At 39.0% G+C, this 10593-nt stretch overlaps 1 protein-coding gene across 16 annotated transcripts in view; it reads right to left on the bottom strand.

Moving 5' to 3' along the window:
* Positions 1 to 319: 319 nt before the first annotated feature.
* Positions 320 to 10593, bottom strand: part of LOC127007162 (polypyrimidine tract-binding protein 1-like) — a 104037-nt gene continuing 93763 nt past the window's right edge. For 14 of the 16 annotated variants that reach the window (XM_050877855.1, XM_050877858.1, XM_050877857.1 and 11 more), the window contains 3 exons: positions 9911 to 9991; positions 5833 to 5896; positions 320 to 5166 (listed from right to left, as the gene is read on the bottom strand). In XM_050877855.1, the coding sequence (XP_050733812.1) occupies positions 5098 to 5166; positions 5833 to 5896; positions 9911 to 9991 (214 nt within the window). In that variant the 3' untranslated portion in view covers positions 320 to 5097. The remainder of the gene's footprint in view (positions 5167 to 5832; positions 5897 to 9910; positions 9992 to 10593) is intronic. The other 2 variants (XM_050877862.1, XM_050877871.1) reach the window with 1 other exon arrangement.

Raw genomic sequence — 10593 nt, 5'->3', positions numbered from 1 at the left:
CCTATAAATGCATTATAAGAAGTAACAATAAATTTTCAGAACAAGTGGCAACCAATCACCATCCAAGGCAGTATCACCAGGCTGAGTGAAAGAGTAGTTTCTGTAGTTTCTGAGATAGTAGATGTAGGAAGACTCCAGTTCAAAACAAGCAGAGGTAACAGTGATGGTCGAAAGTGTCAGTGGTGTCCTCACAATAGAATAGCACATTTCACAAAGGTTGTGAGACTGCAGTGTAGAAAGACTCATGGTTATCATTAGGAGAACAGATGGGCACTGCAGAAGTTGGTGTTTGAAGGAAGGGTGGAAAAAAGAACAAGAATTAGAGTAGATATGTAGGCTTTATGTTGTCAACCAAGCACCTCTACAATGAAATACAAATACAGCTGAGTAGTAGTAGTAGTAGTAATAGAATGGAACAGTGATATGACTAACACACCAAGTAGTAGTACATGAGAGTGGTACATTTACAAACACATATAAGAGAAATGTATGCAGGATCAAGTGATAGTAAGATACAGCTGGTATAGGAGGCAGGAATAGTGGCTAGTGTTCTAGAGACATGGCCAGGTGACACTAGGGAACTAACTTGGTAATCCTTGGCAGTCTGACTACAAAATCTTTTTAAGTCAATATCAGGCCACAGGAGTTACCAAACAAAAATGTATTTACATACAAAATAAACTTGAAAAATCAAGAGGAAAAAAAATGGTCCACGAGAAAAACTTAAAAAGGCAAAATCCTCAATCTTAGCCTTAAAACTGTTCTCAAGGTGTCATGGTCACTGAGACAAAATAAAACTCACTCTTTAAACCAAGGAACAATTCCAGTACAACAAATCATGACAACTTGAGAATTAGGAAAAAAATAAGGCTCACACAAAATAATAAAGAGTGAATACAGAATAAGGTTAGTGGCCTAGCATGACCCAAACCGACCTAGCATTAATGTTGAGAGAAGAGAGAGAGAGGAGACAGAGCAGGATATACAGGGGCTGAAAAGATGAGGTACCATTAGCTCTAAACATATCATTAACAGAGCAATAGAGTAGAGAAGTAATTTTTCTGGAATTTGAGACCTTTTCCAAATAAATCAACAGCCAAATGTTGAATGGTGTGGATAGAGAGAGATCATTTTCAAAAGTAACGCGAGGGCAAGAGAAGAGAGAAAACAGCAGCAGTAGCAGCAGAGTAGTAGTAGGCATTAGTGTTCATTATCCTGACCTTACAAAATAGCCTCTAGCCTAAACACAATGGGGCAACCACAATCTGATGCACACTTCTGGAGGTGCAGCCACCAAGGAGCTTGCTTGCGACACCTAAAGAACACCATCGCACTGTCCTCGGCCTCGCTTGGAGGGAGATGGTTTCACCGCGGTTTGCTATTTGCCCTCCCTACTAGGTCTTAAGTGATATACACTTCTATCGAAATACATATTTATTACAAAATGATAATGCTTAAACACAGTACCTGGCTCATGTTGCTCAGATCCATCCACATAGACAAATATGGAGTCTGCTGGCCTAATGCCAAGACAGTCCATAAAGGAGCTAGCATTGTCAACACAAAATAGACAGATTCATATCATCCTGGAATAAGATGCAGAATTATGCATGAACACTCATCATTTCCACATTCACAATAAAAACAATTAATGTAAAACCGTTTGGATTTCAAGAATACAGATTAATACATGAAGTTATTGTGGGCCTTACCAAAGAAGGTGCAAAAGGAGAGTTGGTCTAGCACCCTACCCTTAGCTGTGCCTACCCCTCCCCCTTTGTTGTGCCTGAGCTGTGCTGGGACACATTTCATTCTCTTCTAGTTAATCTATTACACAAAATGTAGCCTCCTAGTAATTTCCTTTTGGGTGTATTAGTTCTATCAGATAATAAGAGCCCTGACAGCCAGGAGATGAAGGAGAGGTGGGTCTGGTGAGCGAGCGAGCACTGACAGGTAAAAAGATGCAAAGCTGGTCAAGGCACAACTCAGCTGTCTTTCTGGCGATGGTGATCCCTCCAGTTTGTGATCCATTTCCCAAGCATGGGACTGCATCTGTTGTTTCAGTAGATGTAATGCGGGAGTGGCACCAGGTTTAAGCCCTACTGCTCGAATTATATTCATATTTTAGCCAAATTTTGAAATTTTCTTGAAATTCAAATTTCCAAACTTTGGTAGTCTCGTGCAAATGAAAAAAAAGAAGTACGCATTCAGTAAGCGGGCGAAACCTGGGGAGCACATCTGAATGATATTTATAGATACAACTGCAAGAGTAGTTAAGTATACAAGTCGGTTACATCAAAGCAGTGGGAAAAGAGAAAATTACACACCTCTAAGAAATATTACAATATTAGAAGAGTAAATGTAAAGGTACTTTGTTCCCTCCAAATACAAGTATGAGGCACAAAACTTCTAGGCCTTTTTCTCAAGTGTTTCAGTAAACATATGAAACAGCTCAGATGTTGTGTCAGTGGCCATTTTGGGAAGTGCGTGCAGGTAAGATAACCCCCATAAGTCAAATGGATCAACTGGGCTGTGGCCTTTATAATGGTCTCTGGAAGAAGATTGCGATAGGGCAAGATGTTGCCTAAGGAAAATTGAATTAGTACATACCAGCGAGACCCTTTGAGATTTAACTTGAGAAAGAGACCATCAGCTAGACTGAATCTTCTAAAATGGAGAAAGAGGATGACGTTCTTTTACTTTCATCATCATGACATACACTTGATTTAAACAGGAAATACAAGTTCTACACATGTAGATGTAAAAATAGTTGCTTGACTGCACCCAAGGAAGTTGGAGTAGGTCGAATTGGTGAATACAAGGACGCAGCAGGTTTAGGCAGAAAGTACAGGGTACAACATTCTCCTTACTATACCACATCAGTGAAGTATGTCCGAGCTGACCAATAACCGACGTGTGCCACACTGTGAATATCACATAGAAAGGCACCACAGTTGTACAAAAATAGTCTCTGAAACTGATATGTGCAAATTAGTGTTTACTAGCCTTCCCAGTGTGGTCCAATTTAGCAGATGACCAAGTGCTGCTCAGTGGTCTTAAGAGAGCACAATCTCACCCAAGCTCCTAATCAGCTTTACAAAATATATTTCAACTACGCTACTTGGCAAACTTGTGCCCAGAAATACGAGTAGAGCACTCGTATCAAGGTCTTCTTGAATAATGTGTAGACCTTACGTACCACACTAGATGCCTAAGAAGTTTTCTGGGATTGTCTCGCCGCAAGTTTCAGACAGATGGGACACTAGTGTTTGGTTGTCAGGGGGGCAGGGACACTTGTTTCTGGTCACTTAAAAGCTGGTAGAAATACTGCAACATGGTTTTAGGATAAAGCATAGGGGTAGAAACCTCAACATTCTACTGTGTACGAGGGTCTTAGCCTAAAGGCTTTGAGATGACAAGCAGCAGACGGTAAGATGCAAACTGTTGGTATCACGAATGCTAAAAGTGTACTGCCTTGCCCTCCAGCAACCATCTATGTTAATACTGCCAACTTCCTGGGTGCATGGCTCAACCTTTGTGCTTCTTGCATTTTTTTAGTCATTTTTGGATAAATAACAAATAATACTTTGTATATCATCATTAATAAAAGCTAATCAAATTTCCTATTGGCTACATACACTGAACAACAATTAATGAACGCCACGACTTTGGGGGGGGAGAGCCCACCCACAGGCTGGCCAGGTGGCAGAGAGGGGTGGGGGAGAAGCCCGCTCAGGTACAGTCCGCTCGCTGACCCGAGCTGCTGTGATACTCTTGGCAAACCTAGAGTCAACTGGTGTTGTCACCAAGTTAGCACAAGGTAACCAACTTAAAAGTTCACAAACCTTCACTACCTATGGACAGCCATTCAACTCCACAGGCTATCTGACAGGAAGCCTACACCAAAGCCACCTATACTCATGGCTACAGCTGCAGTCTCCTCTGTTTGCCCTCTCTTCAAGGATCCATAGACCCAATCCTGCTTGTTACAAGCACAAACTCTCAATCAATCCCACAAGCTGCTCAAGGTACAGGAGGACAATAATGATTGGTAACAGCTGTTCCAGTCACTGCTTTCATTATAACTGGGCACAACAACCACAGCCCCTGTCTGCCTACCCTACAAACATTGGAATCATCGAGCAAATGTAAAGAAGACTTTTTCAAAAGTTGGAATGATCAAGAGAAAAAATCCCAGACGGAAGGTGATTTAAGAAAAGTATTGGTATCAGTTTACACTTTGGAGACGTCAAAAATGCAAAAATATATGCTTTCATAACACTGATATTGTAAGATAAGTTACCGTATTAACATGTCTATAATAAATCCTCCATTTTGTCTGAAAATATGGATAGTAAGAATTTGAATGGCTACTTTCATAAATAATAATAATTTTGCCTCATCTCTTCTCCCCTAATTTTCAATTTATCTTACACAATCTAGCTCTAACATGCATCACTTGCAAAACACTTAAAATAAAAAGAGCTACCTTTTTAAAAGAATCAATTCTGGCTCATGCTAGCTGAGGTTTTAACACTAATTCCTTGGCAATCTCAGAGAGCACGAGGATCCACTGTGATAATACTAGTATCAGAGGTCTACCCTCACCCTCAACAGGGGCAAGACTACCCCTAATACTGTGTAAACCTTCACCTTACATACAAAAAGACATTCAGGCTGTCTGGCAGAATTTACTTCTAGCAGAATGTACACAGGTATTGGTCACCCAATTACCCAAACATCTGTGGGTATACAAAATAAAACAAACTCCAAATTGAGTTCCGTGTTCAAAAGTTTATCTTCCTGAATTCAGCTCATTTATCATCTCTCTCACTTGTACGTAAATATTTCTAGGTCCTGCCTCCTTATAGTGTAACACATTTGGTTAAGCTAGGTATAATTATATTAATAAAAATGCCATGCCCTAAGGTAAAAAATGTCGTTACCACTGAGGTGGCCGACAAGTGGGATGTTGCCCTGGGATCTTGCTTCTCTTCTCAGACCTGTGTCTCAGATGGCCCTGAGGTACTTGGTATCCCGCAGGAATTTGATCCCTAGGTACGGTATCCCTCAACCTGCCTTCCATGGTTGGCTTGTCTAAATGGTACTCTTGCTGAAGCTCACACGGAGGTGAGAGGAGTCGCTCAGCTGGAAGTTGTGCATTTTCTGAAAAATATAGTAATACATTAGAAAATGTCATAAGAAATGTATTTAACAGGGTTGACAGGATAGTACTGTTCCATATGCCCTTTCTTACTCCCTATGCTCACACTTATAGAAAAACAGCCAATGCTGCCAAAATTAAAGTGAACTTTAATAGTATAGTATAATAGTATGGTGGTTACACATGAATGAAGGAGGTTCAGGTTCTTTGTCAGTATTAAAAGATAGAGCAAATAATCTGGGAGACAACAGCAGAAGTTTAAGATAGAACAAGGCATAACAGAAGACAGTGCAAGATGTAAGACACTAAACTAGCAATACCATAAAACCCCATACCATTCAGTATCAATTTGAAACCATCTTAGCCACCTTTTATATATATATATATATATATATATATATATATATATATATATATATATATATATATATATATATATATATATATATATATATAAATAACAAATCAAGTAACTCCCAGCAACGAAATAATCATAGAATAATTTGATACCGACATTTAACCTTGATTTCTATACACAAAATATTTATTATTACATGAGTCTGCTCTAACTGCTTACCTTACCTCACTGCACTTAACATAAAGAGTAAGAGTGAAGAGTGACAGGAGAAAGTTTTCCTCAGTCATTTACACATGAACACAATACTTACAATGAGTGCACCAATGGCTTCCTCAACTGAACCCAGCTGAATCAAGGCCATCTTCCTGTCCTTACTGAAATAGATTTTGCAGATTAATTAACTATCTTTTCACCAGATAATATTATTTATCTTAGCAATTCCAATAGTTTTAAAGGTATACAATTCTTATTTCATATATAGCTAACAAGTGAGAGGTGTTGCTGTGGTGTGTTGTGAATGTTGTGTTGTATGCATGTGGTGTGGGAGTGTGGTGTCCTAGATGTTGGGTTCCTGATGATAGCTGCAGGGAACAACTTGGGCATCAATGAGGTGGGTGTTCATGCATGTTGCCAAGTAATGTCTTTCAATGCTTGTACAAACTGGGCATCCAGTAAGAGTATCAAATGACTCACACTGCAGAATAAGTGTACAGAGAAAAATAATGAGGATATCAACCACGTGAAGGGATGCCGTTCTAATGATACGTAACTGTCACATGAGCCAAAGACATGCATTCACCTTCCCTAACACCTGGACTCCCTACCATATCAGCTTGACTCATACAACTCAAATCTAATTTAAATCATAATATATCAGATTCCTTCACTGAATTAATTAGACAGTTCATTCTTAAGGAGTTTGCCAAGGTTGCTAATTTACTTTATTCTTGGGAAAAAAATTGTTGGTAACAGGATTTCATCAAATACTATGCAAGTAGTAAAACATGTATTTTGGTCTTATAACCAAAACTATCTTTATATACTCCTTTGTTATTACTGTTGGTTACAGAACATTAATGTAATTATCAAAGACTTAGAAGATGGAGGCACTAATATTATCCACTAATTCCTTCTTAAAAATCCTGTAAGTGCATGCAGTTTTCTGTTAAATGTCTAGGTTTCTCTATGTGACCTGAAGCAATAAAGCTGTGCTCAAACAAAACCGTGAAGGGAAAGGAAAAATGAGCTCTGCACAACTGGCTGAAGACAGTATCTACTCTAAACTTAAACTTGGTTGCACATGAAGGCACTCATTTAACTTAAAAAACGTTGCAGAAAAAAGTAAATCTGCCATCAAGGTATTTTCACTGGCTGCAAGCATATTTTTCCTGTATGCTTAGGGGTTGGGAGGTGGTGCCCTTATGCCTTCCACTGTAATAAGTAAAAGTGCAGTGATTTGTCTTCTATGGGTTGGTGGGTGGGAAAGAGAGGAATAAAAAGGCCTTCTGACATTGACTAAGGACTTGAATCAAGAAATTCCAGAGGAGCTGAATTACTATACAGGGTGTGTTGAAAATATGTACAAGTGTGTTATGTTTGTAACTGATTTGGAGCTTGGGTAACCCACTATAATGTAATTAAACTATCTATCTATATCTCCAACACCCTGTTCCCTCACAGAAACTTCCCTCCAGGGGGTGGGCGCAGCAAAAGTGTCTCTATCTCTCCCTGTTCTGGCACTCCCTTTCAGCACACTCAATCCTGCTACTTGCAACTCTCTCGTTCCAGTAGTTGCACACCCAATTTATCCACTTCACAGGTGGCCTACCCCCACCCCCTTCGCTGTCACACCCATACCAAACTGCTCATACATGCTTTCATTACTTTCTGCATCCCATCCTGAAACACCACTTGCACCTCTTAAATATCTCATTCCCAATGCCGTGCTGAATCACATGTCCTCGTATCTGATACATACAACAGGGTTGGCAGGATAGTACTGTTCCATATGCCCTTCCTATGGTCACACTTCTTACTTTCATTACTCTCCAATGCACCTACTACCTGTCTGTCCTTAACTGCTCTTTCCCTTGTCTCCCCTTCATACTTCCATAAAACTGTTACCAAATATTTAAAATCAGTCATCTCCCCCATCCCCTCTTTCCCCTTCCATATCCTACACTTTGTTGTGCTCTCTGCTCTAACTCAGTATGGCTTTGCAAAATCAATGTCTGCTTGCTTGCCCTCTCAATAGCATAACCTTTTACTTTCAACTTTTCCCTCACACACCCTGTCAAACTCATCCACTATCCTTTGCAGCATCCCCTTTTCTCTGCCAATAAGACTATCATCTGCAAACAGGCCTGCCACCAGACTCCTCTGTATCTCTCACTTTCAGCCTTAAACTAGCTCCCTTACTCGGGCATTCACTTCTCTCATACAACCGTCCATGTACACACTAAAAGGCCATGTAATTAACCTATATAGATAAAATTACTGCATTTCATGCAGGAGCTGCTGCTTTACTAATCAATTATTATCAAAACCACCATTGCATGTGGAGGATATAGTTTCAGCTCCCATGATTAAATTGTCATTTCATATTAAAATATGTTTACACTATGCGAATGTGCAGCATTGTTCCCTACACTTACTTCTTTAATCTTTATACTGCAACAACTACAGCTACATTATTGGGAATTCAAGAACTACTGGATTCTCCTATTTAAGTACTTATCATATAACTAAATAACATTTAGAGCTGTGAGATTCTCATTTTTCTAAAGATCATTATTCTTTGCAAGTGGTGGGACTGGCAAAAATAAGAAGAAAAAAAATTGCAACCATAAGAGCCAATCCAAGTTAAGTAACACAAGTTTCAAAATTAATGTAACATTGATACAGGGTGGCTGGGAAACTAACTGCCAGGTGGAGTGACAAGTTAAAGGAATGTATGTGACAGGATGAGGTGGTATTGTCACTGTGGGGACAATATCATGAGAAATTAGCACTTCTGCAATGGCCACTTCCTAAGCATATTGAACACTGACTGCAGCCTGATGTTGCCCTTCAAGATGATGAAACAACTTTTGTGATAAAACATAAGCCTTCAGCAATATTTCAAATAATTAATACTACAATTTGAAGAGAAACTCATCTATCAAACAAATAATGCCTCAACTACGTGCAGCAAGCCTCCCACCCATCAAATGAAATCCTCGGAAATCCTGTGTGTATGTCTGTGCAGAACAATCAACTGCTGGTATGAAATGACTTTGTTACAACTCCCCTCAAAGGCAACGAAAGATCTAGAGTCTAGACAGAGTACATGACCTAACTTGACCTTCAAAACACCTGTTAAACTCCATCCTATATCATGCATTGTGATCTTCATGAATACTAACACCTTGGAAATGTAAATAATCAATAATTATCTAGCGAGGACAGAAGACTGAAAACTGCATGCAGTATGTGACTGATAATACCAATAAAAGATATAGGTTATAACAAAACGTTAAGTGCTGTATAATGAGACTGGTTTCAGTGAAATTTCTATAGCTAACATTTAATGCCAGAGCTGTAGAATTAAGTAAACAGAATAAAATATAAATAATAACCATTCTGCCTTTAATGCACCGAACAGTTTGAAATAATTTTGTTAGCATCATTATATCCCTGGATGAAACATGCTTTTTTGTTACAACAAAATGAATCTTCCCTCAACCATGTCTTATAAATATATTTGTTTGTAGTGTCAAAAAACAAGTTAATTAAAAACAGGACTCAACGAGGACTTTACTTTTATGAATGTGCAGTCAAAATGTAGAAACCGATTTGGAAAATTTACAGAATACGCTGAATATCTGTGATCAGTTGAAAAGTGTGTGAATTCATATATATGAATTGTAATTCAACAATGAAATCCTGCCAAAATAAAATGACTGACAAATATGAGTCAATATCAAGGCCCAATGTCTATTTTCATCCATGTTTGAGGATTTTATCAGGAAATCATGTAGCACAAGTAAGACCTCAAAAGAAGTTATATCTTAAGACTTTTTAATACAAATAATCATGCAGACGAACTAAGACACTTTAAATTTCCCCGATCATATTCTGAACAATTTAATCACTAATAAAAATTGAACTAGTTCAAAACTTTAACTGAATATGGCTGTCATTGGAAAAAAATGGCCAAGAGATACAACAAAGTCAGAGAGAAGTAGAGAAAATAAGCATCAGGGTGTGTGCTTATATGACATTTTGGGGAGGTCCCTAAAGTGTTTGTTTATATGAGAGGAGTGTTAAGGTATTGTGGACTGTGTGGTGCTTGTGTTTAGTTTTTGTTGGTTTGTGAACCTCACTGCTGGAGCATCTTTGACACTAACAAGGGTGTCTTCACAAGGCCTGTAGGCGTTCCTGTCTGCTCCTCAGCCTCTCCCGCATCTTCCTTGATGTTCGAGGCATGTCTGCATTTAAAAAAAGAAAGCTCCTCTGAATAAGAAAAAGCGGAAGAGAAGCAAAACTCCTACGAGCTTCGCAAAGACTTCCTCCTCCTCTGATAGCCTGACAATTACTGAGGGAGCCTCTGGGAGGGTTGTTGATATTCAGGTACACAGTTAACTAGGGCTGCCAGCTGTACCTTCAGATATTAAAAGAAAGATTTTGATAGCATCAGCTATTCTAGCCTTTACATGGATATCACTTTATGGGAGCATTATAAATGATTGCCGTGCGGCGCACTTTTGATCAGAAATTTATGAAGACAACTGTGATCAAGATACAGGTAGCAAAATTGGAGGATAATATGTCAAATGGTAAAACTGTCCAGTTAAGAGAAACTACTTGGGGTATTTATGTGTCCCCAAAACCCCTAAAAGTGCTCGTTGAGTCCTTAAGGGTTCAGAGGATGAAACTTATTCAAAGATATTCGAAAATAAACCGGTGTTCAAATTAAAGGTTACGTCAGCCAGTCCACCAATGCGCCGCACCACATGCTGCTGCTGCCACCAAATCACTCGGTAAACACCACCTTCCCATGATCTCTATGCTCAATACTTAATGGAGTTCT

This window comes from Eriocheir sinensis, chromosome 34 (genome assembly GCF_024679095.1).
Source record: "Eriocheir sinensis breed Jianghai 21 chromosome 34, ASM2467909v1, whole genome shotgun sequence".
Taxonomy (NCBI): domain Eukaryota; kingdom Metazoa; phylum Arthropoda; class Malacostraca; order Decapoda; family Varunidae; genus Eriocheir; species Eriocheir sinensis.
This window is presented reverse-complemented; position numbering and strand designations above follow the sequence as displayed.